The sequence below is a fragment of the Ischnura elegans genome, chromosome 6, assembly GCF_921293095.1.
Source record: "Ischnura elegans chromosome 6, ioIscEleg1.1, whole genome shotgun sequence".
Classification (NCBI taxonomy): Eukaryota; Metazoa; Arthropoda; class Insecta; order Odonata; family Coenagrionidae; genus Ischnura; species Ischnura elegans.
In genome coordinates, this window is record NC_060251.1 from 105,847,833 (window position 1) to 105,875,553 (window position 27,721).

At 40.7% G+C, this 27,721-nt stretch overlaps 1 protein-coding gene across 1 annotated transcript; it reads right to left on the reverse strand.

The window, feature by feature from the left end:
- Positions 1 to 2,536: 2,536 nt before the first annotated feature.
- LOC124161441 lies at positions 2,537 to 16,963 on the reverse strand. The gene is made up of 3 exons (XM_046537761.1): positions 16,528 to 16,963; positions 9,555 to 9,827; positions 2,537 to 8,952 (listed from the first exon to the last, which is right to left on the reverse strand). Exons 1-3 carry the CDS (start codon positions 16,961 to 16,963, stop codon positions 7,247 to 7,249), a joined length of 2,415 nt encoding a protein of 804 aa, XP_046393717.1. The 3' UTR covers positions 2,537 to 7,246.
- Positions 16,964 to 27,721: the final 10,758 nt, after the last annotated feature.

Below are 27,721 nucleotides of genomic sequence, written 5' to 3' on the forward strand. Positions count from 1 at the left end.
TTTCCAGGTTTTCTTCCTCCTTCCTTTTTAACTCTTTCCTTTTCTTGTGGAGGTAGCATGAGTAGTATGGGTGAAATGTAATATCGCAGTTTAAAAACTCAATTTAATGCGGGCAAAGCCGCAACGGGTACAGCTAGTACTTAATAAATTGGGTTCTATTATTTTATTAGGTATAGTGAAGCACAGCTGATAAGTTGAAATATCGTGGGGCAAAACCGACCCCGGTCGGTTCTGCCCCACTTTCTGTTGACGGTTTTGCCCCTAGGTACACAGTGAAACAAATATGGCAATTTGTGGTTATCCAAAATCATTAGCTAAGCTGCTCGTACGTTAAAATAAAAGTAAACACAGTAAATAAACACATGTACTCACCTTCGGTAAACCAGATTGTGGTTACACTTCTCAAATCAAAATAAATATGACATTAAAGTTGTAAATGAAACTGGTTAAAACTTCAGAACTCTGCATAACCCCAACATCGTCAAGCATGCCAACGAAACCAAGCTCGATCTGCTCGAAATGGCGGCCTCTTCAACTAGTTCATAGTTTTGCCGCTGGAAATCATCACCTACTAGGAAATATTAAAGGGGTCGGTTTGACCCGCCTGGTCGGTTTTGCCCCACTCTCCCCTACCATACATTTGTTAAAATTCTCTTCATTTTTCATCAATTTCCCTGTTCCAATTTTTCATATGGTTTTCTTTGGTTGAAGTATCTTTGATTAGCTCCAATGCAAAACCTCCTCCCTGCATTTTGTGTGTTTGCTCTCTTAGATCTCTTCATTGCTAAGGATGCTCTTTCCATATTTGCCCAGCAGTGGTGCAGCGAGGGGTGGTTTTGGGGGATTAAACCCCCCCCCCCCCCCCCCCCCGAGCTTACAGAGATTTTTAAGGTGAATCTATTTTACTTAATTGGATTAATATTGCTTATAGAATAGTGTGAGGATAAATAAAATATCCCTCAGAAGGCCATAAAACTAACCATTTTAAACCATTTATCTTAATTTTTTTCTGGCGGAGGGCCTCCGTACCTCCCACTTATCTTGTCGGGTACCTATGCCCTGTCCCCAAGCCCCCCAGTATTATTTGCACCTGAAACCCCCCTTAGACTTATTTCCTAGCTGCACCCCTGTTGCCCAGGACTTCTTGTAAATGGTTTAATTTTCCCTAGGTCTTTATGTGGTTGTTATAACAATTCCGGCAAAGAGATGACGTTTAGTGATGGTTGTGTAGAGCAAAATAGCTCTACACAACAAGCTCAAAAATGTTATGAGTTTTCTACTACATGCGTATGGATGAAATATGTCAAGGTTTGATTTTCCTACAAAAATTGGTTTTTATTTGATAATGAAGGAGTAGGTTTGCGTTGTCATAAAATCATTTTTAGGGCCTGAATTGGGACCAGGAGTTTTTTTGCATCAAGTTATGTTTTTTCAAGCATTTTGTGTCCATTCTAAGATTGGAATTAAAGTGACTGGCTCTGATAATCTTCTGCAGACAAATCACTGTCATTGGTGGCACAATGAGATCTTTCTTTATGTACAGTTCGTTACCATTAGGTTAGCATATCGAGTGCAATTTTTCTCTCAGGAATATGCGTATTTTTGTTATCAGTTTTGTAACTATGGACTTTTTCACCATTTATTAAATTGTTGATTGACATTGAGTGTTGGCCATAAATACTGTATACAGGATTCTTCACTCCTAACTCACTTGTCAATATAAGTATTAGCCTGCAAGAGATACTCTATGTGGCAAATTTAATCATTTATTGCTAAAAATTAAGCTCATAGATAGTTGGCATGGGCTAAATTTTTAGCAATAAATGATAACATTTGCTGCGTAGGGTATATCTTGCGGGCTAATACCTCTGTTGACAAGCATCCTAGCGACTAGAGAGCCACTTTTTACAGCAATCGGTGGGAATCAATGGGTTGCGGGAAATGAGTATAGTGGGGCCTCTTGTAGTAATATAAACTCTATGGTGTTGGCATACAATTGACTATTGATTTTGGACACCCTTTCAACGAGACATTGTTCCCGACTCTGATGGAGCTGCTGCACTCAATACAACACCTCAAATTTATGCCATTCAAAAATAAAAAAAAACATCACATATTGATTATGTATTAAGTCAATGGCTATGAAATGTTTTCATAAAAAATTTCATTACCAATATGTAAATGAAATCTCATTGGATTTAAATGACATTCCATCAAGTAATTGCATCAATTAGTTGCAGCATGAATTTGAGTATAGGCTTTTTATGATTAACTTCACCACCCAAAGCATCTTATCTGATGAACTATGGACATTTTCTGATCTGTCCTCTTTATTTCCCTGTTCACCATTTCATTGGACCAAGTTTTCCCTTTTCCATTGCTATTTCCTGGCATTCTTTATCCAATTTAGGATATTCTCTCTCAGAATTTGCTCATGTTTTTTGCTCTGACTTCTTGCAAGCGTGTAAAAAGATGATTAAGTTTTGAAATTGTGTAGGTGTTAGGAAAAGGATAAAAAAATCAAACACGGTTATGCTTTCGCTGCCAAAATACATTAAATTTTATTTCAGTCAAGGGGTAATTTTAATACTATGTTGAACAGACAGTTAACAACCTTTTTGAACTATTCTACAAAGTTAGAAATGCTCATAAATATAAATAATGATAATAATAATAAAATTCTTTATATTACATGTATAAAAAAATTATAAAAATCTCAAAACTCTGGCAACAAAAATATAAGTATTGGTAATATCCTTCCATGCACATACGAAGGTTGGCCACCTGGTTGTCTCTTATAATCCATTGTCAATACAACAATCGTCTTAACTAACCTCACATTTGGCAAGAACCCGGTAGTACAGCCATCACATCAGCCTTTATTGTATCTATTGCTATTCACACTATTAACTTCCTAACGCCCACCCATTCCTTTTTGAAGAGGGTATTTAAAGCCATCTCCAAAACATCAACTACAATTTTTTCATCACAGAGCCTGCTCAAGTGACTTTTGCATCTGTATTTTTTGGAAAATCGGTTGCTTTGTAACCCTATCATATTAATTTGATTGGGTGAAACTTATCTGTTCATCTTGTAGCTTTTCCTTTGACAAATCAACTTATCTGAAAATCCATCAGGCTTTATCCACATTTATGCCCTGACCTTCACTTAGACAAGCTTGATTGAAGATTCTGGCCCTTCTAGTGCATATGTTGAGGTGTTTCTTGAAGATCAAGTGTAATGAATGAAAATCAACATGCGTAAACTATCAAATGAAACATTCATGACCTGTATAATAGTTTTTGAGTCCTGCAGTTTTGTTTTGAAAGGCATCCATTTTATTTTGTACCTGGTTTGAGGTGGAGAAACATTTAAAAAAATTTTAACATTCAATAAAGAAACAATGCATTCATCATTTCACAACTGCAACAAGAACTGTATTTTATGTTAAGGATGAGCTGCTTTTTGTCTAGCAGAAACAACTTTGTACATCATAGAATTTTCAATGTGCAATTGATGTAAAATTACTTAACTGTTAGATGGTTTTAACGTAGGTATTTTCTTTGCAATGAATATATTTTTATTTTGAAGATGAATGGTCAGTACGTAAAAAACTGTGACCCTAACTAGATTCATGCAAATCCGGGATTTCTGTACATTTATTACTCCCTAATTATGAATGGGAGTGAGGGGGAATGTGGAATGGAAAGTGTTTGTGCATATTTTTTGGGAATATGCCACAGAACAAGGTGTGACGTTTTGTATGCAAGTATTAAGAAGGCAAATTTGTATCATATTTAATCATCTTCATCAATCAACAAACTATTTTATATAAGAGGCTTTGAAATTAGTTTAAACATTAACAACTGTAATGACAGAATCCTGTAACATCTTTGTTTTACTAAAATCTTTGGTTCTCTTATTTCAAGAGATCAGGTAATAGGCTTCCTCCATAGATTGGATTGTTTGATTCTGTGATGAATGTGTATAAAATAGAATTTTTATCTGTTGCAAAATATTATTTCACTAGTACATAAATTTTCAGTTGTTAAGTATCTGTGAGTTTTACTTCTATTTATCATCTTTCTCTTTGTAATCAAATAGAAAGCATTTTTATATCAGGAGAAACTTGAACGATCTGCTGCAGATTTTGAATTCATTGACAGGCAGTATTATTAATTTTTGGTTTGTAGATTTAGAAGACAATTGCAATGATAGAAATAGTATTTCTAACATTAACTTCAAAAGTTACCCATCAAGTTGTTCTCTTAAAGGTAATGATAGCATTATCAGGTGAGCTGTCAGAACAGTAAAGGTTTAATAAGATAGATAATAGTAGGAATTAATTGTTTATCCAGCATGATCCACATGGATTAAATGTCCAAGTGGATAATTATGCTAGAAACTGCTAATGCCATGTACTCTGTGTAAAATGTTGTCCACCTATTTTCCTAAGATCAAAAAGGTAAAGAGCTATAATTAACGGTAGAAGTTGACAGTGATTGATTAGGTAGTAGGCCCTAAATTTATGAAAGCCATAAATTTTCCATGTTGGCCTTGCTTCAGTAACTGTATCTGAGAAATCTGTAAGCCATTCCATAAAAAAGAGCAACTATCTGGAATTATATAGTACCTAGGGTGCTTGTAACTTTGCAGGCTGTAAGCAACCTGTTTATTATGTGAGCTTAGAAAGACCTGTGTTGGTTCAACAAGAGCTTCCATTGCCTCATGCGCCTTATTTGAAATCCACCTTGCTCCTCAAGATTAATAATGAGATCTATTTGGAATCAATAAGTCTTTGTTTCTTGCCCTGAACACCTATATGTGTGAACAGAGCCTACCAGACTTGAAAATTCTTTTTAAGTTCACAAGAAAAGAAGGCATTACTTAAAAAAAACTTTACCCTTTTACAACTCTGAGCACAAAGTAGTCCGGTACCTTTTACGTGCACATTGGTCATTCAAAATAAAACTGTTTTCTTAGTACAATCCAATGGTATTCCATCAGCAATTGGATTATGAAGTTCTTAAAAGTGATGAAAACTATAATACAATCTGACTTCTCCTCATGTTGGTAACTAAAATTGTAATGTAAATACCCAAGCTGCCCTGCACCTAGCTCTCAGCCATCACATTTATAATCTCCTCAGCTCATCTATGGAAAATATATGGAATATTACATTTACATTACATATCACACACAAGTATAAAATAGTATATCTTTACATCTGCTCTTCTTGGCACACATATATATTTAAAATGGAAATGCATTGGCAATGTTTACATTTCATACAAGGGAAATGAAGAAGCCTCTGTTTAACTGAAGTTTTCTAACAGTTTATTTCATCCCCAATTCTTGTCCAAATTTATCCTTTAATATTTATACCCAAGCGAAGAGTATTTTGGTACACTCGTGTCAAAAGAATTGAGCAAAAGCAACATCACAATTAGATTCCGTTCTTTTCCCTTGTGCCAACTCAAAAGAATTTTATGTGGCAGCTGTATTTTAGAAAATCTCTTCAGTAACAAACTTTGAATAATATTTCATTATAAAATCCCTCTTTTTGCCTAAATTTTTATCAAACGTTGAAATTTTGTTTACTTAGAAATAATCCAGTAAACTTAAGGCTTTTTAAAACACTGAATAAATACATTTTAGAGCAGGATAACAGTGAAAAATGAGTTTAGCAATTTACATTAAATAGTAGACATGCAAAACAAACTAAATTAAAACAACAATTAAAATACCTTCTAAAACGAATCTCATTAAGAATAAAAAATTTGTACTCATGTGTAAAACAGGAGCATTGGTTCAACTATAAAATATATGCACAAATTTATATGTATATAATGAAGTTTGTTGCACACCATATAAAAATGTCATAAAACTCACCTACATCCTGAGAGCTTGTATAGTAAAAGCCTTAAGCAGGGGAGCAGATGTGTTTAAATGACTTTTTTTTAACAAAGATGTAACATGACCAGCCTTAAAATTTATTTCACAGTTTCACCCCTGTAAAGTCCTTTGCTATCTGTAAACACATTCTTCTTCAAAAATGCACCATTAATAATCACGTAAAACTTCAGTAGCAATATTTTCCACTCAAGGAAGGAATGCATGGAAAAAGAGTGATTACCCTTGGATTCATCCTGATAAACCACTCTCGTTGACGACACAACTCTTAACACTGAAACATCACAGTTCCTTACCACTTTAGCAGGGGTTTCTATTCCTAGTCTTTTAAAATACTTTCGTGCCGCTTCTCTTAACAATTGCATATTGTAGATTCATCTGCAAAACACACAGATAAATGTCAACAAAGAACCTCATTGATAAAAATTGGCTTGGATTTTGACTGGGTTGTCATAAGATATCCTAAATTCATGAGCAGTTTGATAATGGCCTGTGCTACCTGTGGAGTTCGAATGAACTTCTCTGAGCATAGTTGTACTAACTGTCCACTGAAGCAACATGGGCATCTAATAATCTTAACAATCTTAAAACTTTTAAACCCTGTCAAAAGTGTAGTCAATGCATTGAGTTATTGATTTCATAGACATCTTATTCACTTGGACCCCAATAAGACAAATGAAATCTGGTCTCCTTGTAATTGACCATTTTTCACCAAAACAACAAACACATTTCACTTATAACAAATGTTCCATCACTGAAACACTTTAACAAGCTGCTTAAACATAACTATTATTTCTTCCCTAATATGCCATACTTCACTTGTGGAGTTACATAATGATCATCTGGCATCCAAATTTATGTGTAAGTGATCAATGTTAATGCTCACTGTAAGCATTCTAAATTGTTGTATTCCCAGGAAACAAACGTTTCTTTCAGTAGTCTGGAGTCCAATTTTCATCTCCTTAAATTTTCAAAAATGGGAACTAATTCTTTCTCACTCACTATGTCTTGCAACCAGGGAGCTTTTGCACCCTCTGTCTCTTTTCCTACCTATAGTCCATCTCAAAAACTAAACAACATCCCGACAGCATGCTTCACAGGCACAGTTTCTGTTATCAACTGGGCGATATTGATTCGGATACAACTCAACATAATTCCCATTTGTATATGGTGTCCACTGCACATTATCCATTTCCTCAGTCTGCAAAGAGCTCTGTATCCAACTCGTACTGAACTCTCTCTCTCTAGTCAAAATACTGGTCAGCGGAGGGAGGTACTCCATGTAATGTTTAATGACTTTTGGAGTTCCGCTCTTCCCTCTTGGCGTTGTGGGTTACCTCTTTGAGGCCTTTGTTGGTTGGGCCGTCAGTGAGGTTGCATCTCCAACATCTCCCCCGGCAACTGCTGCTGCAGCGGCTGCAGCTGCAGCAGCGGCCGCTGCAGCTGTCTTTTGGGCATGTGTCTGGTAGTGTTTGGCAAGGTGTGCCTTCTGGCGGAAGCTCTTTCCACAGAGTGAACAGGTGAAAGGTTTTTCACCGGTGTGCGTGCGTATGTGGACGTTGACCGAGTACTTATCCTTGAATCCTTTGCTGCAGATGCTGCAGTAATGCAGGGATCTCTCCTTCCTAACCCCACCAGCTACCCTCTCACCACTCCCTGCACCCCCTCCTGCTCCTGGTCCAGCATTGGCAGCATTGGCCCCTCGTCTTCCCCCTCCTGCCCTTCTGTTATACTTCTTCGGGGCCTTGACGGGAGGAGGTGGTGCAGAGGGGTCTTGGGAAGGATGTGGAGGGGCCTTCTGGGCATACAGAGGTGCACCTGTCGGTGCCATAGCTCCTCCCCCGACATCATAGTACTGCCTTACTGACTCAGCAACTTCGTTTTCAATGCGTCTGAGTTTTTCGTAATCTTCTGGAAAAGCATCCAAGAGGAGATCATCCATGCTTTGATGACCGTTACCCTCAAGGACTCCCCTGTGGTTGTGGAACATGGTTTCGTGGTGGTGGGTTAGTGTGTGGCCATCGTAAGTGTGTAGGCACAGTGGTGGTGGTACATCTGGAGACATGGGTGTTGAAATGACTCTCCCCATGTCAGCCTCTGCATCGCCCCTCTCATCCTCCTCATCCTTGCGGCCAGAGTACCGGGCCAGGAAAGACGTCTTTCCTTGCAGAGCACTCCTAAGGAGTGAATCTGGAGTGTGATGGTGAATTATTGGCTGCTTCCAATCATATTCACCGGGTGGCATCACAGTATGGCACTCCCTTGCATGAATTGCCTCCTCCGGCAATGATGCTAGGGTGAGAGCTGGTGAGGGTGCAGAACCAGACGAATCACTTGCTGCACCGGCCATCACAGATTCAAAATGATGGTGGTGATGATGGCTTGGGGGTATGCAGCCATTGGGTATACTTGGCACCATTGTGTGGTTGTCCACAACCATTTCCGGCTGGTGCCTCTCTAAAACTATATCCCCCGTACCACTTGGATGCTGTTGTGGGACAAGGACCGGTGATGTTGGGTGGATATGAGGATCCTCCTGTCTTCCACCTGTGTCATACGTGTGGTGATGCTGATGGTGATGATGGTAACCACCATTGACAACCACTGCATCGGCAGGTGCACCAGGGGTGGTGGTGGCAGTGGTGGTCATGATGCTGAGGAATGAATCAAGATCCATTGTTTGGGCTGAAACAGGAACTGGGGGTGGAGCAGAGGAGGAAGTGGAAGAGTTGGAGGAGAGCGAGGACGCGGTGGATGAAAGTGATGATGTTGAAGATGATGAGGATGACTTGGAGTTGTTGGTGGTGGTCGTGGGGTGGACGGGTACCTCTGTGTTGGGGAGAGATGTGGAGCGTAGAAGGGTGTGTCCATTGGTTGTTGAAAGGGGAACAGGGTGTCCAGAACTGGCACGGATGTCTCTCACTATACCCTGATCTTCTTCATCCTCCTCTCCTCTGAACCATGTCGACGTCTCACCATTGAGAACTGTGAGAGTATAAATGGCACCATCGGTGTTGTTTCCATTGGCACTCTCACTCCCTGTTGACACACAAGATAGTTGTTTTCATTTAAACATTCTAAACAAATTACTCTCTAAAAATCAATTACAAATATTTGGCTTGACAGTTAAGGCATTGAAGGCAGTGGCATAGCTAGGCAGGTTTGAGGTGGTCCATTGAGGGTGTGCTTGCTATTCAGGGTATGACACTGTGGTATTTGCAGTGGGTGGGGTCAGGTGTGATCTCTCAAGTAGATACCATCCCAGGGCATTAAATGCTATTGCTATGCCACTGATCACTATAGATACAGATGTGTAGTATTCATTGCTACAATCTTTGACTCAAAGTCAGTGCTTGTAAAGCAATAATTTAAAAATGAAAACTGAATATATTAAATATTTATGCTTGCCACTAAAAAAATGGAGACACGTCTGAAGAACATGCATTAAATTTATGTTTTCATTAAAACATTCAAAACAAATCACTCTCTCTCAAAATCAAATAATAAAATTTGGCTTGACAGTTGAGGTATTGAAGGCAGTGGTGTAGCTCTAATAATCGCTTTGCGTGTAAGAAACAGTTCTGATTTTGAAATTGTTGGAATCTAGCTTTGAAAGTTAGGGCGGGTTTTTGGTGACTCACCTAAACTTGGTTGTTGGTAATGACTCCTTATTCTCTGTCGTGGTGGAGGGGGTAAAACTGCTGGCTGTGGAGTAGTGTTGTCTCCCACTGCTGGTGGAGGAGGATGTTGTTGATGAATATTTTGAGGCAAGTTCCAGAAACGGTGGAGATCATCAAATATTGCTGCTGCTGCTTCCTTATTGCTTTCTGTACTTGACCAGAATTGAGAATCAAAGACGTTGGTAAGGCCCTCTTGATTTTGCTGTTGAAGCTCTTGCGGTCTATGTTGGGTTCCTGCAATCAAAAGGTTGATGCAAATTTTATTAAGGTACTAATATTTTATTTATGCTGATGATGATTATGGTAAATAATATATAATAATTTATATATCAAGAAGTTCCTGAGGACAAAGAGAAAATAGAGATCCTCATAACAGGTAATCCAGGATCATGGGTTCACTGCATAGCAGGATCATTAACTGAAAACTTCCTTATGGATCAAAGAATATTTTTTGTTGCACTTCTCTTAATCCTCAGGAAATTCATGGTGGAGATATAAATTTCATTTCATCACAGCTGTTACTGCTAATTTCAATAAAGATCAGAGTCTGAAAAAGCGGAATAAACGTCATAGTTATCAACAAAATTTCATCTTCTTTTCACATGATAGCTTATTTTATTTCTACGATAGAGGTCCGTGCTAAATCATCAGCAGACCTCCAAGTTTAATTTAGTAGGCGAGGATGTTATATAACTTAGGTTCAATGGCATAGGGCCACGAAGTCATTTTGATTGTTTAGTTTGGTCTTCTTTATTTCCTCATGATGCATCTAATATATTTATTTGTAAGAAGCCTATTGAATTTATAAATGAATGTAAAATTACAATGAGCAAGTCTACAAACAAATGCATACTTATTTAACCTACAAGAAAGTAATGTGCAATGTGATAAGAAATTTCCTGAAATTTTGTAATATCTGCCCCCAAAGTTGAATTTATTGGCCCAATATTTAGTTTCCTGGCACGTGACCGGCAAGAATTTGTGTCAGTTCATGAATGCAGGGGCACAGCTAGGAATTAAGGGTAGGGGCGTTTTAGGCGCAACTAATACTGAGAGGTCTGGAGGGTATGGAATGCCTGCTATGGTAAGCGGGAGGTGCGGGGGCCCTCCCCCAGAAAAATTTTAAGATAAATGGTTCAAAATGGTTTTAGGGCTTCTGGAGGGATATTTTATGAATCTTTACACTATTCTGTAGGTAATATTAATCCAATTAAGTAAAATTGATTAAACTTTAAAATTTCTCTGAGCTCTGGCAGTGGGGGGGGGGGGGGTTATCCCCCAAAACCCCCCCCTCGCTGGGCCACTGCATGCATAGGGCATTGTATAATGATGCCACTTTATATAGGTCTGTTGCTTAGGTCTCGAAAATTATCTATGATCATCACAGGTCCATGTTTTATGCCATTTACCATTTATAAAACAAGTCTGTTAATGCAACATTACATAAAATTTTAAATCCCGTAGGAGAGATCTTAAAAAATAAAAATTGATTCCTACAGTTTCTCCTCCAGTTAGGTTTATAGTTAGATCTCATCTGTGTTTTGGCAAATATTTTTAATGCTCCTTTTCATGGATTTTAATTTTACAATTGGGAGCCCAAAAAACATGTGAAAATTACCATGGCATCATGGCCTTAATTGAACATTGTAATGGATTATACATTGAAAGGCAAGGCTGTAGTGAGCTGGAGGGGTGAATTTTCAGGGTTTAAAACCCCCCGAAATGTTTGGAAGATAGGCTCAGATGCACCCCCTTTGACATGGATTCTACCATCCAAACCCTCCTTCCTACATAACTCCATACATTTTTCCATCATTCAGGTCGGCGCTTGCCCTTGCCCCCCTCGCCCTAAAATATAATCTATATACGCTAATGACTATTTTTAATGTTTTTTTCGTATTTTAGGATCAGACATGGCATGATGAAGTTACTTTTCGATATCATTTTCCAAATAAGGCGAACGTGTATTGTGGGTTGCCAACCACGCAGGCGGTAAAATTTCTTGGATGTTCCGATTTTGGCAGATCGATTAAATCAATGATAAATGGGCACTTAAGTGGAATAGTACTGTTATAATTCTTGTATTAATCATAAAAGAAGCCGCTAAAAAGAAAAATTCACTGAAATTAGAAGAAAATTAATGGGTATTTGTTTTTTCCTGTCATAATTTCAAAGCTAAGAAGTGTGGATTAATACGGAGGCATAATCCGAATTACGTAAAAAATCAAAACTGAAACACCAGGAAGGGTTCGCAACTTCTGTCCGATGTTAAATTTAACTAAAGAAGTTTATTCGTGTTTTTAATCTCATTGTGAAATTTTTGAATTAATTTTTATTCAGAGGTTTTCAACATTAGCGGTATTGGTGACCAAGAGCCTGAAGTGTGAGGTAATTTCTACGCAAAACTTGAGCGCATACAGAGCGTATATACCTGGGAAAACCACCGTATATAGAATTATATATATATACGTAAAATATCTATAGAACTATAAGTAATTGATTCGATATAACATATTGTGGAAGACATATAGAAAAGCGAATTTATATGGTTGAAAAATATTAATTTTTCGCAAATTCATCACCGAAAATCACACATAATGGTTTGAAGCAGTGATATGATTCGATTATTCGCTCTTTTACCTTTCAAATTTTCTTTCAACATCTTCACGGTCAAGAATACTAAGATTAGTTTTAAAGACTCTTCACATTGTTTTAGAGGGCGAAACGGTTTATTTTTATAGGACTCTAATTCTGAAATCAACATTGGTTTTCAATTAGATACATGCATCATTTACGGTAGAACTGACAAAAGTCGTGAAATTCATTTGAAGTGACACAGCTAGAAAGTACTATCGTTTTCAATTATATGTTGACACCTACGAGTAGTGGCGCAGCGAGGGGGGTTTTTGGGGTTAAACCACCCCCCCCAGAGCTCAGAGAAATATTTAAGTTTAATCCATTTTACTTAATTGAATTGATATTACTAATATAATAGTTTAAGGATTAATAAAAAATCCCTCAGGAAGCCGTAAAACTCACCATTTTGAACCGTTTATCTTAAAACTCCGCAATTTATTAATCTCGCACCTACCACTTATCCTGGTGGGTATTCCATACCACCATACACACCAGTATTAGTTGCACCTAAACCCCCCCCCCCAGCCTTAATTCCTGACTGCGCCCCTGCCTACGAGTACCACTTAACTGATTGGGCCGGGTCGGTGAAAACTTGGAAGGTTGGCCCATGAAGCAATCTGCATCCCTCACCCGTACGCCACCAAGAGCCCATGAGGACGGACGCGGGGGCGACCTAGCTAGCGGGACTAGAGTCAAACTCGAGGCGCAAAAGGCCCAGCGAATTTCAAATTAGCCGATGGAATGCACCGAGGAAACTCACGTCCATAACCCGTCGAAGTGTTTTCTTTCTGACTCAGTGGCGAGGCTGACGCGGTGAAGTTCTGGGAGGGTTTCAGTCTGACGGAATCACATTTTTCAATGAGGAATTCTTCAAATCTACGCACTCTATGCAGATGACTCAAGAAAAATTTGTTATCGAATTTTTGGAAGACTACTTATGTTAACACATTCATTTCTAAACATATTGACTCACGGAGTGGAAATAGGCAGAAATATATTGGTAAATGAACTCATAACACTAATTAATCCGATGAATATTTATAATTACTGATAATGATGACAGAAATAATGGTCACTCATGTCTTCAAACTTTTTATTCAGGCTAATCCGTGATTTTACTATGACGTATTTTCTTCGGGGTAGAATGGTAGAATTTCCTCCTGGTGCTTATAGCTAATTGTGGTTCACATACCTACTGTTAAGATAACGTTTGTGCTTTCATTCATGTAACTTCCCACATTTTTTCGTAATTAAGTACTATAAATTTGAAAACTATGATTATCTATCGAATTCCAATTATTTTTCTTACTCTAAGGTTATCAAAATGATTTCAACTACGAGTGTATCTGGTTATTTAGTGAGAATTGTTGTTAATATGAGTAGGAATTTTTATTAACTGATATTGGACAGTAATTAGCCAAAAGGGCTCGAAGATACAACCTCTGCCACCTCCTCTGCTTATTTCCTCACAGTGAATGAATCTGCTTACAAATAAAAATAAATATGTTGGCGCATATAATCATTATTTTAATAAATTTAGCCCATAAAAAATTCGGAATTAATTATTTACTGAGTCAACTGTGTCTATTACGTAGATTTGAAAAATGATTCTTTTACAAAATAAAGAAATAATGATTACTTAGGATTCGAACCCTCCCAAAACTTAAGTGCAGCAAATGCGAGTGAAACAAACTTACTGAGCTACGGAGTCACATCTATATGTCTTGTAAGAGGTGAGTCCTAATACTAATCCAAAGAGAGGAAAAACCTCGAGAAGGAGCCCGAAAGAAAACACTCCCACGGTTCAACCTGTGCGTGAACGTGATCATCCTCAGTGCATTCGATTCCCTTGGGCTTTTGCGCCTGGAGTTCGACTCTTGTCTCGCTAGCCCGGTCGCCCCTGCGTCCTTCCCCGTCAGCTCTTGGTGGCGTACGGGTGAGGGATGCAAGTTACCTCATGTGCCAACCTTTCAAGTTTTTACGGACCCGACCCCATCAGGTACGTGGGGCTCGTGGAAGTCGACCTATCACTGGAACTATGGTACATGTGGGTCGAATCTATGGTAAAAAGAGTTCATGGAACAACTTAAATGAAAAAATGGAGAAAAGTGAATTTAGAAAGAGGTAAGTTATTTTCACAGAACAATTCACAGAAAATCAGGCGCTTATAGTTTGGTGATAAGTATTTCCTCTTAAGTTTTGATCGGTAACTGTTCAGTTTATCTTATAAAGTCATCATGGTTATCACAATTCTATTATCATGCGACTGGTTTAGCTACTGAGAATTTACTAAGCAAAGAAAGCTTTAATTTTGGAATAATCTCAATCTGGAATTAAGATCAAATTTAATAGGAGATTTACAAACTCTACGGTAGAAATGACCCTAAGCCTAAAATACGGAAACGTAATGTGACGCAGAACGGAAGTATACACCACACGATGAATCTACGGATAAACGGGTTGAGATCAAATTTTGCGCGACAAAAATGTAGAAAATCAAACTTGGAGGCGGGAAGGTATAACGATTAAGAAAATTAGAAATGCTGATCAATCCACTTTGAAAGGTTGTCTCGTTATCGCTTCTATCATTTTTGAATTCGGACGATTCTGACGCCAATTGGCATTTTGCAGTTTACAGCTTTGAAAATTTCCCTACGGGTTAATCTCGTTTGTGTCATAACACGAAAAAGTTTAGGCAAGATTCGCTGCCTTCGCCATTTCAAGTGCGATCGTTCTGCGCAGAGGATGTCATGGTACCATTGCACAGTACTCTGCGGAGATGTCGAAACCTGGGTGGGGCAGACGATACTTATGCAGCGCGATTTTAAACCTTAAGATTTCTTCGCTCAGGGAAAAACTCTCCTCTTTCCTAATTTTTCCCGAGTTTATTAAAAATCGATGATTGTATTGTTGCAATTCATTACCCTGCTGTGGAATTCAACCACAGAAAAATGTTGGTTTAGCGAAAAAAGAAACTTTGTTTAAATGCCCAACACGATAAGTATCGACGACAGTTATGTTCAATTTGGCTGCTATATTTATCCATCAATCTATTTTTTCCAAGAGTGACCGCAATCAACTTTAAATGTTTAAATATGATATTCCATAGAAATTCTGAGGAAATTTTCGTCAGTCGGAAAATCTGTTTCCGAAACCCAAGTGATTTATCCGCTAAAACATATAAATATTCTATTTTCCTTGATGGAAATTTCAATGAAAGACGAGCTCTTAACTTGACTGCACATTATGGTAACGAAAATATACTTTCTGCCTATCACATACAATAAGCTTCTATAGATATGAACAGACAATCTTCATCTAGGGAATATATTCCTGTAATAAAAAGCATCATATACTAAAATTACAATATTTAGGCTTGATGTAGAGCTTAATCTATTTTTCTCCGTCCAAGATCATGCAAAAATATAGTTTCGCCCTTGTGAAGTTCTGAAATGAAAGTGAAATATGTAGAAAGGGGAATTTTCTTCAAAATTTGTAAATTTTTCATACCGAGCCTGAATAATAAGAGCATGTTTCTTTTATCCAATAATTAATTGAAAATTAAACAAATTTTCCCGGTTTGAAAGGATCGCAATCTCTCCTTTGTTACGTTTGCTTTATGATTATTGAAATTATTTTAAACTAAAGGCAAATACGTGTTGAAGCGATACATGACTTCACTTAAAAAATATTGACAACTTCCACTTAAAATAATATTTTTAACGACGAACATGTCTGTTGACGACATTATCGCACAGTAAAACGTCTGAAATCGTTTCAGGCTTGGCGTGGTGGAAATACGATATATCCATGACAAAATATAATCAACAAATAGTAATTTATATACTTTTATATGTAATTCCAACACCGAGCAAGGTTCCGGCACCTATACACGACACACTTTTTATTTTGAAAGACCTTAAAACTGAAAGTGTCGAGAATTGTCGAAACCATAGCGGAGCTATATAGTGACGTGTGGAAAATACCATTTGTTGTTTGTATTTTATCATAGATATGCAGTAAAGAGCGAAAAGTAAAAAAGCGAATCCGGTCGCATAAAATATTTTTACAATGGAAGTCACCTATACTTTTCAAGTTCCATTTTGATAGTTGTATATTTTTATGAATATTATTATTTTTTAAGCGTCCCGATTCGGGAACATTCCCTTGAAATGCGCTATCCGGCTAGTGAATCCCAGGCGGACCTACAAATTTCACTTTCATTCCGTTTCCATGACAACGCCGCGGCGACGCCTCTACTCCCCATCCTCCCCCCTAGCCTAGCGCCCCCTCTCACCCGTCTGGTTCGGAGATGGAGTCCCAGAGTTTGTTCCCTCGCCCGCCGCCGCCACGCCCCCTTGCTGCGAGCTGACCACGTGGTTGTTGTTGGCCTCCTTGACGTACTGAAAGGCTGAGCCGCAACCACTGCTGACGCCTCCATTGGGCCCCATCACGCTGGTACCTCCCTCGCTCATGATGCCCCCGGAGCCGGGAGACTGTTGGAGGCAGGCCGTGGTGTGGTTCGCGCCCCCGGTCACTCCCCCACCCTCCGACGCACCCCCTCCTCCCTCTCCCCCCTCTCCGGGCGTCGATCCCCCTCCCCCCCTGATCCTTGCCTCCCCTCCTCCAGACGCCGGCGCCTCCCGGTTGCTCACGGAATCAGGACAGGAGACGAAATCGAAGAAGTCCGTCTTGGAGATGTCTTCCCCCCGCAGGACCTCAACCAAGTCCATGACGAAGGACAAATTCTTCGGGCACGGCGACCCCAAATCTCATTTATTGGAAAAAAAAGAAAACAATTCCTCTCTCGTCTTCTTTCACTGCTAGTATGCCAAACTTTTCTTTTAAGTTCGTCCGGGTTTTTGTAAAAAAAAAAGAAATAATATCTCCGAGCAGAGATTCGCGATCGCGTTGAAATGTTTTTGTAATCTGTTGGGATCGATCAGAAGATGTACAAACGCGAATTATATTTTTTATAAGGTGTGTTTCAGACGAAAAAAAAACATTCAGCGATGATCGAGTCGATTTAAACGTCTTATAATCGTCTTTCACCTTCTCAGTCCCAGGTTACATTGGTTTTGACGCGTAGAACCAATGGTTATGCAATAATCACTTTGTAATTCGTAAGCTCGCGGTGATTTATTTGCACCACAGTTAATTTTAAGTCACATTTGTGGAGACCTCAGATGAATCGTTAAAATGTTTAGCAATGACCTTGAATCCAGTTATATCCTTGAACTTGAGGGAGTCTAGAATTATGGAGCATGTTCTCGCTTCCAGTCACGAATGTTATTGTTTTTGATATTTTCAGTTCTCTCGATGTTGGGACGCCAATTAGAACACTTGACACTCTCGTTGAACTCGTTGGAAATGCACAGGTAAAAGTTCTCCCTCTATGTAGTCCTATGAAAATATTAAAACACCGCTGAACGAGTAAGCTTTAGCGTGGCTCCTTTAGGCATCGTTTTAAAATTCCCCTCAGTAATACGGAATCCCTTCGCGCGCGGGAATCTATATCGGCGAACGATTCGCCGCACTTGCTTTGGATTTCCGGAATCTTCTACCGTTGCAGCCGACTGCAGCGGCGGCTTAGTGTGGTGGTCGGGGGGGGGGGGGGTTCGTCCTTGATTTTTGTTTGTGTTACGTTCCCCTTCCTCCTGCCACTTTATATTATGCTTTCACTTTCTGGTAGCGTAGATGCGGTGTGATTTCGACCGAACAGCTGACCGGGCGGCGGCGGAGGCGGCTGCGATGGAGGCCGCATCTTAGTTGTTGTAGTTCGCACCGCCGCTCAACAGGTGTCGCTCGCGCAGACTTTCACTCAGCTCCATCTGTCTGTCCCCAGCGTCACGCGATGCTCCTCCTGCAATGGGGTTAGAAAGGGAAATGCATTTAGTGAACCACTCGGTCATGCCAAATGTGCACACATACCCACACACACACAGACACAATCTCTCACACTCTTCAAGATCAATATGATGCGTAACTTATTTCGAAAGATGTTCTTTCTCTGAGGGGATGATTTTCGGGTTTTCCACCGGGTGTGGCTTAGGGTGATTGGTCACAACGTTTCGACGGCTGAGTCTGCCATCTTCAGCCGTCGAAACGTTGTGAATAATTGGACCTAAAACCACGCTGTGGAAAACCCGAGAATTATTTCTTGAAACTATACGCAGGGAAAAATGAAATTCTATTCTTTCTCTTTTTACAACCCTTCGCGGCTCCCGAATAAATTTTGAAATAAAAATAACATGTAAATCGCTTTTCGTAATACTTGCTTTCGTGATTTATCCCACTTTTTCCCATTAGGATGGCAAAAATGACGTGAACTTGAGCAGAAAAATTACTATCCAAGTCTTTACCATCTAGGCTTATCTATCGATGTCTGGAGTTTAAAAAAATATATACCGACGTCGCAGAAATTACACTACACTGCACTTACGTCGTCGTCGTAATTTTCCTTCCATTACATTCCCTTGGACTACAAATCCTATTCCCTTGAACTTCTTGGCGCAGACGGGGAAGCTCTTGCCCAGAAATTGGGTAGTTTTATTGGGTAACGGGGAGAGCCGTGCGGTGGCGCATGGAAACGTGAGCGAAAAATATTAGCGTAACCGTATTACATGGCTCCACATAAAATGTACCCCGAGTGAGGAAGTCCAGTTAAGAAAACGGGATGAACTTGTGAGGGTTGTGAGGGGGAAGGGGAGGTAGATTCTGAGAGGATGGGGAAGTCTGCTCCCTGGCTGGGTCAATGCAATAAAGGTGGGCGAGTGTGCGCGTGTTTTTTTCGCGCTCTTCCATTCTTTTCCGTCTCGCTCTTCCTACTTTCTTCCCCAACTTTTCCTCGTTGCGCACTTCGCACTTTTCGACCCGCTGCGCGTGAGAATTGAAGGAAAGAGAGAGAGAGAGAGAGTTAAAAAAACAAAATGATGACGAAAAAAAGGAAGAATCTCCTTCTCGGGCGAGCCTCCTGCTTGTGTGTGCGTGGGTTCACGTGTGTGTGCGTGCCGTTATTGATTATGTCACGGTTCTCGGGTTCCACATTGCAATGTTTGCAATGCGAAGCGGCTGGCGTTGGGCGGGAAGAGGAGAGGAGGAGGTATGAGTCGAGAGGGAGTCGAGCGTGTGCCTGCGAAGGGGGAGGAGTATGGCAGGGGTAAGGAGAGGAGCAGGCAGAGGTTGTGTATCTCGAGGAGTAGGGGTTTGCGAGACGGAGAGGGGGTTTTAAGGGAAAGGGGTGGTTATTTTGAGTGGGAGGGGGAGGTTAGATGCGGCGGAGAGGGTTCGGAAGGGTGGGAGAGAGGTAAGGCGAGGGTTTCTCGTGTGGGGGGGGGGAGGGGGGTGGAAGAAAGCTCATATTTTGTTTTTCTTTTCGGATGCACGGCGAAGGTCGCTCAGCGAAAGGGGAAGTATTCCCTTTTATACACTCTTGGGCTCACTCCTTCCATCACTATTACACAGACTCATGTTTCTTTCTCTCTTTCTCTGTCTCTCTCGGGAAACACTTTCGTTTTCATCCGCGCCTCGTAGGGAATATCTCGCGCGATGTTCTATGAAGGCGCCGGCACGGTTCTCCTAGCTGGAGTATCACTGTTATGCTCGCGTGCAGCGGTACTAATGGCGCGGAGACCATTTGCTTCACGTGTCTCTTCCATTTCCCTTTTCTCGTCCTCCTTCCTTCTTTCCCCTCCCGAATTTCTCCTCACATGTTTCTCCCGGAAAATACGCGGAATAAATCAAATGCCGGTGTTTATGTTGATGTCGCGAGCCGACACGAGAAATGGCATCGTGGTTACATGTGCGAATTTCGACAATATTAAAATGGGGTTTTAAGATTTCGGCAGGGTTTTAAAATGCGCATGTATTTAAGTATTGAATGGAGTAACGACAATGTCTCTAATAAAAAAATCGATGCAAAACATCACGACAAAAATGTAAATTCATCATATGATGTAAATTTTAAAATTGAAAATTATTCACGCGGTTGCACTTTGGTTCAAACTTCACTGTAAAACTAGTATTGGAAATGAAAATTCAATCTTCGGCATATTTTTTACACTGAGTTACACTGAGAAATGCACAGAATATGTAATTCGCTTATTCGTGGCTCTTAACTCCAATTTTTACGCTTGAAAATATCTGCCTGAAAAAGGATTTAGGAAACAGAACTACTAACAATGAATTTCGTTTGTAAATAGATGCCGAAATATAGACTGGTTCCTATGATATTTGTATTGCAAGGAGAAATATAGCTCACATCTCATGGTGATATGTAGTAGGGTGATATTCGCAAGGAAAATTTTCACTGATTGCATTAAACATGGTAGTTTATTCACCGCGCTCATTACCAAACTTTTTGAAATTACGTATAAATATAATCTCATTTAATAACAGATTGTGTCATCGGCTGTGGAATAGTCCTCAGAATGATAAAAACATTGAGTCCTTCGAAATTCACGAATATGGTCGTCAGTGTTGAGTGCAGTTTGAAAATCGAAGACCCTGAACATTTTCGCACGCAAATATTTCGGGACCGCGTAAAAGTTGAAAAATCATTCACTTCCCTTTCAGATATGCTAGGAAAATTAGGCAAAAAAATCACGATCTTGGAGAAAATTTCATGTCACTAGAATCACTTTCACATGTCAACACTTAATTTTTGCAACCCGGCACATAATTCGAATTTTCCACTCGGAAGCACGTTCCCAACAATTTCCGTGAAAATCCGCGAATAACTCGTCACTATACTGCGGATCGATGATTCGTAGCACGGGAGTAATTGCTCTTGGTGCATGGATGAAAGTGAAAGCGACCGACAATTGGTTCAAGTGCATCGCTTCCGGCACGCAGAGGTCATGGACTTTTGACAGCGAAAGTCACACTCATTCACGAATCCATTTACCACAACTTGCACATCCAGAGGTCACAAAAAGCTCACATAAACACTTACTACGGAGATTTCGGACGCACAGGACGCTGACCTGGGGCAGACAGATAATTCGGTAAGCGGTAAGGAGCAGACGACGTCTCCCTTATTCCCGTTTTAATAGAAAGCAAGAGGGGGATGCCGCACGAAATATTAGTTGGCCCGGCTGCCGTCAGGAGGCGGGCGCGCTCGTTGCAGTTTGGTGTGAGGCCGGTTTGAATTTGCTCGGTCGCCACTTCGGAAACCGAATCGCGGCTTGCCAGTCTTCATGAGTGATAGTATTCTCGTAAATATCATAGAATAGCCATAGGAAGGCGAAGGAAATCAATATTGGATGAATTCTCCCCTAAAACAGCGTTTTGCAGGGGCGGTTCCTTGCGAGCGTTCCTCAGTTTGTCACAGACTCAGTTTTTAAAGCTTCGAACTGTGCTATCGATCAGCAAGCAGCCCTACGTGAAGCAAGGATTCTCGTGTCTCTTTAACCTTACAGGGTGGATCACTCATGGTGTTCCTGAAATAATATTTTTGCGTACGTAATCATGTCGATATTTCTTCAAGGAGGTGTGCATCATTTCATATTTGAAATTAATTTTCGTTTATTGCGAAAAATATTTCATGTTTATTAATTGGTATCGAAATTTGCGACATCAAAATTCCCTTGGAAGTGTAAAAGAGAGTTCAGAAAAATCTCATCAGGATTCAGTCAGCGTGGTGACTTACAGAATATATACAGTAATAGTCATGGTCGCGCGCGTTGCAAGTCCATTCACCGAAGTCTGGGATTGGCTCAACGGTGGGTGTGTCTTTTCACTGAGAAAAGTTTTTGAATAAGTTCTTCAAACCTTAGATCACTGATCCATTCCTTTATTGTGCACTTAGACTTCAAAGGCAGGATGATCCCATAAAGCTCAACACTGAACACATTTTCTATTCGAATTTTACGAAATTTAAGGGCGTTTTTACCTGTAACATTCTTCGAATATTAGCAAGTTTTTCCTTCTGTGATTGGAGGCCGGGATATGAAATAGGCGCTGAAACTTAACGTGAAACAATCACCATCACTAAATAAATATACACTCTCGTGATAAAAGACTCCTTAGAAACGTTTTTCCTATCTTGAGTCAGTTAAGTTTTTAGTCTTTAAATTTCTGCAGCATTGATTATATATGCATTTCCCAGAATTTTGTCTGGAGACGGGTCTCAAAAAATGAGTTAATAAATAAAAATATATAAATTACGATTGGAGGAGGAGAATTTCCGTCTGTGTCACATCCTCGCCCTTCACAGTTCTCCCTGCCTTAATTGGTAATTAGGAATTTTTTTTGGTCACAAGTTTTCGGCAACGCACGTTTAAACGCGAGACTATCGATTTTACCAGTGCCTGGCTGGCAAGACACGTCGGGAGGGGAGGTAGGCTGTGTCGAAGAGGATGGGGTAGGGAGGAAGGGATCAGTGAAGAGTAGGGCCTGGTGTGGAGGAGGAGGGAGCGGCGGAGGAGGAGGAAGACTATGGGGAGAGGAGGTGGAGGCCGCGGGGGACGGAGTGGAGGAGGCATAATTGCTGTAGCCGAAACAGAAGCAGCCACAACACTGACGCACATACACACACATACACATATGTATACATATATACACCTGTATATATATGTGCATACTCGTAACGCAGCAGAGTCGAACGAAATATCTCCCCATCCCATATGACCAACTCTTCCAAACTCCTTCTTCCCGGCTCTTTTTAAATTGTTCCCTCGCTATAGTACCTACGATTCATTCCCAGCGCTCCCATTAAACCCTGTCCTCGTCTTCGCTCCACTTGCCATTAATAATTAACATGTTCCCATTCCCTTCGCTCAATCCGATTCGAATTTTATTGCCGACCAAGGTAGCCGGAATCGGTAACGCGCCGAAAGCTCATAGCACTCGACTCGCACCTCGCGTTAACTATTGTGGTGGTTACGTCTCAGGTTAGACGTCGTACTGTTTTTATTTGGGAACTCTTTCGCGTCTCGGTTTTTATTTAAAATTGACTACTATTATAATGTGGGGCTACCAGAACGATTCGTAAGTACTCCATGGGAACTTACCTAAATCGGTAGAATACTTAAATAATAATAATAATAACTTCTATGGTTCCACTCGCAATTTTCCCACGGCTGAATAATTTTTTTCTCCTTCTTTCTCTCCATGGGATACGTTTTCCCTCTCCTCTCTCATATACTTTTAGTGTGTTTCGCGGATGGAAATTTTTAGAAGCGAAGCTACCTCTTTTTATTATTATCATCATCATCATCATTTTTTTTTCGTGAGTCGAATCGATTAAAAAGCGTGTGCGGAGCATACTTCCATTTTCCCAATTAGAAGAGGCGGGGGAGGAAGAGGGAAGAGAAGAGCGAACGAGAGATGGAGGAAGACGCGCCTCCTCACCACTCCCGCCATTATTCCCGTCTCTCCAACCCTCGGGAAACTGCCTCGTGCTCGTCCCTAACCCTCCCCTCTTCCCCACTCCCCGCCCGTCTCACCCCTTTCCTTCTTGCGGAACAGTTCCGGCAATGAAACAAAAAAAAATGGCAAAGACCTTCATAGGGGAAGTAAACCAACCCTCCATGCACGACGAGAATCATTGAGGTACTCCATTAAAAAATAAAACATTCGTCCTCCATTTACCTTACAATTGATGAGGACTTTAATAGATCTTCACAGGTCTTCAATAAAATTTTAAATAATTTTGCAAGTAATTTTATCGTCATAATAAGTATTATACCTTCATAGGGGAAGTAAACCAACCTTCCATGCACGAATAGAATCATAGAGGTACTTCATTAAAAAATATAACATTCGTCCTCTATTTACCTTACAATTAATACAGAATTTAACAGATCTCCGTAGGTCTTCAAGAAAATTTAAAACAATTCCGTTTTGTATAATAAAACAGTATCATATAAGATAACCGTTCCGGGAATAAAGCAAAAAGGAAATGGTAAATATCCTTATAGGAATAGTAAACGAAACCTCCATGCACGACGAGAATCATGGAGGTACTTCATCAAAAGATAAAAAAAATACAAACTAAATACAAGTAATATTTTATTATTATTCATGGAGGTACATCTCCATAGGTATTCAAGGAAATTTAAAATAATTCCGTTTTACGTAATAAAGAAGTATAGTATAGAATAACAGTCTCGGCAATTGACAAAATGGTAAAGACCTTCACAGGGGAAATGAACCAATCCTCCATGCACGACGATAATCGTCAAGGGACTTCATAAAAAAAGTACTATTCTTCCTCTAAATACCATAAAATTGATAAAGAATTTAATAGCAATGCATAGGTCTTCAAGAAAATTTAAAATAATATTTCTGAAAACTTTCGTCTTTGATAAAAATATTTATGGACGTGGAGAGTATTATGAAAATCATCAAGGTACATAATAAAAAAAGAATATACTTCCTCTATTTAACTTAACATTGATAAAGACTTGAAATAGATCGATTATAGGATAGGTCATCAAGAAAATTTAAAATAATATTTGCAGAGACTTTCACCGTTAAAAATATATTTATGGACGTGGAGAGTATCTTGAGGTATTTAATTTTTCTAGAATGTTTTTTCACTGTCTAATTCCGTTGCATGAGTACTGTCGGATATAATATTTTTGCTCTTGACTAAAAATTCGTGGAGTAAAAAAAATAGAGCAAAATATCGGGTGAAAATGAGAAAGTTACTAAAAACGTCACGCGTTAAAGAGGATGTTACTGAATGAAATACATGTGCAGTTTTATGTGTGAATGTTCCTAAACCCCCCACCGTACTTTAGAGCGAAAAAAATAGATCAAAATATCGGGTCGAAATGTGAAAGTCACAAAAAAATCTTCGCTTTAAAGAGATTGTGAATGAATGAAATACATGTGCAGTGTTATGTGGAATGTTTCTAAACCACCCCACCCACCATACTTTCCTCGATTCCAACCAACCTCCCGCCGAGTCCGCTTTGACTGTAGTCACAGCAATTTCGCTTTCACTGCTTTACGCAGCGGCAGCAGCACGGGGAGGGGGGGTGGGCTCGGAGGGGAGGTAGAGCAAGTGAGAGTGAGGGGGAGAAAGTGATGGGAAAGGGGGTGGTCGGGGGTTGGCGGGGGAGGGAAAGTCCTATCGATCCAGGGCCTCCTCGCTTCCATGGAGACCGAAAACGTTGCTCTGTTGAGTGGTACTCGTCTGCGAGCTCCGATGATGAAGGCGAGGGGGGAGGGTGAAAGGGGGAGCGGGGGGGAGGTGGAGCACATCACGAAAGAGGGTGGGGGAGAGAGGGGAGGGGAGATGTAACATCACGGACGCGACCCTCCCTTCCCCGCGCCGCGTATATGCCCTGCATTATATCCCGGAGAAGGGGTGGAGAGAGTTTTCGGGGCTAAACCCTAGCAACCAACCCCTTCAGTGCAGAAGGGTTTTGGCGTTCACGAATCCACGGCCGGACCTGGTTGTTAAGGGATGAGACCGAGGCATGGCTTAGGTCATACGCGGAGGGGTGTGACCGTCACTGGGGATATTTTTGGTGAACGGTTGTGAGAAACCCGGTGTCGGAGAATACCTATGTACCTATCCAGGGCCGCCTCTGTACGCAAGGTCTGTAGATTTTGCATTGCAGAAGGTCCGATGCCCCCAATCACTCGATTTTTCAAGGGTGCGTAATTTAGAGTAGGGCGGTTATTTTAGGAAAGCTTCGGAGGTGGAGAGAGAACCTGCCCCTCTATCATTAAATTTTTTAAACTAATTTATAATATTTAAAAGCACGATGTACATATATCGGATGCGTTATCCTCGTAATTTTATTTTATATGTTTTAAATTACTCAGTTATGGTATTATGTTTGAGAATGAATGGATTAAATTAAAAATAACTCTGGGATAGTTAATTATATCCTGAAATACGACACTGAATTTTTTAATACATTTCTGCAATGTAAAATGAGTTGAATTAAAGCTGTGGAATTTGATAACTCGGTTGAAATAGTTGAAAAAAAGAATTTAATACGAGAAGAGTATATCAAGGTCCTGTACTTCAGCAGGGGTAATAAAGAATTTGAGATAAAGTTAAACTTAATATGATTTCACCCTGAATTTTGGACTAGAGTAGAAGTTTCATGAACTCCAGTTCTGTGACTATCGCCAAATTATTTCGATGGAAATATAATGAAGTACCCAAACCAAGGTCTGTTATTCAGTATGAAAATAAGCTTCCCTCATGGCGCAAATGGCCTTACCTGTCGGTCACCACCTCCAAAAACCGTACTCTTATTGAAATAAGGGAACGTTCTTAATAAAGCTTCGTTCTTTGTGTGTGAAGTTAAAACACTTTGGGTACCGACTGATTAGAGTTTCATTAAATGTACAGAATCTATCGTATTATTCTATTACTGTTGGATTATTTGAATTAAATGTGCAAAATGATCGCATGAAATGAGTGCATCGACGCACCCTTATTCTCAATTTTATTGCTACGATTAGAGTTTCTATAATTCGATGAGAGCGAAGTACTTTCCAGCAGGATTTCAAGTTCGGGTGGGGTGCACATTACCCCTTCAAAAAAATCTCCCCCTCTATTGGAACCTTGTCCCTGAGAACGCCTCGCCGTTACGCTGCGCCCTCCGCGAAACTCGATTCAAGTCTACCGGTTAAAGGGTTTTGCTTCCCCTCTTACCCCTCCCAACCAACTGGACGTAACCTTCTCCCCACCCCTCGACACGTTCGTCATCTTTTTTTTTCTTTCCCGCCACCATTTTCTTTCAAACCAGCCTCGCTATAACACTTTTGCCCTCCTTCCTTCACTTCACTTCCCCTCCCCCCCCTATTCTCCCTTGTCTCCCAGACGGTAGTAGACGGAACCCCCTATAACCCCCACCCTGAAAAACTCCAGCCGCCGCCACCGCCCACTTCCCATATTTTGGACTCCCAGAAATCTTCTCCTCCCCCCACCATGCCTTGCACTTCGTCCCCTACCGCTTCCCCTGCGTAACCTCCATGCGGAAGAAGCTATGGCGGTCTGGCGGGGGAGGAGGGCGAGGTAGGGGAGACGTCTGAAGGGTATTTCGCGTGTGTGGAGGGAGGGAGGAAGAGGAGAGGAGGCTAAGGTGAATCGCGAAGCGGGGAGGAAAAGGGTGGCAAGGTTGGGGTGTCTGCTCGCTTTTTTGGCGACGGGGGAGGGCGGGAGGAGGCTGTGGGGGTCACAGAAGGGGGTGGGTCTAGCCAGGGGCTTCCCGCTGAAAGGGGTTGGGGGATGTAGGGGCACAGAGAGATGAGGTCAGGGAGAAAGAAAGGGAAGGAGGGGAGGCGGTGGGATGGGCTAGGAGGTGACACTGCGCACGCCTATGTTTACCCTCGTATATATGAGCCTCCGCCCTAGATAGAAAGGGAGAGTGAGGGGGCTAGTATGTTCCGTGCGGCAGAGGGGTACACAGGCGAGGGGGGGGGGGGTTGGTTTGGCCTCGAGGGGTCACGGAAGAGCATAAGAGGGGGGGGGGGGGGTTGCATGCGGAGGGGAGGGGCAACAGGTTCCAAATGAGGTT

What these genes read in the sequence shown, in the direction of transcription:
- LOC124161441 (XM_046537761.1), bottom strand. Translation starts at nt 16,963, where the DNA reads ATGGACTTGGTTGAGGTCCTGCGGGGGGAAGACATCTCCAAGACGGAC. An exon ending in TCCATCTCCGAACCAGACGG is followed by an intron (nt 9,828 to 16,527) that starts GTGAGAGGGGGC and finishes TTTTGATTGCAG; the next exon opens with GAACCCAACATAGACCGCAA. An exon ending in TTACCAACAACCAAGTTTAG is followed by an intron (nt 8,953 to 9,554) that starts GTGAGTCACCAA and finishes GTGTGTCAACAG; the next exon opens with GGAGTGAGAGTGCCAATGGA.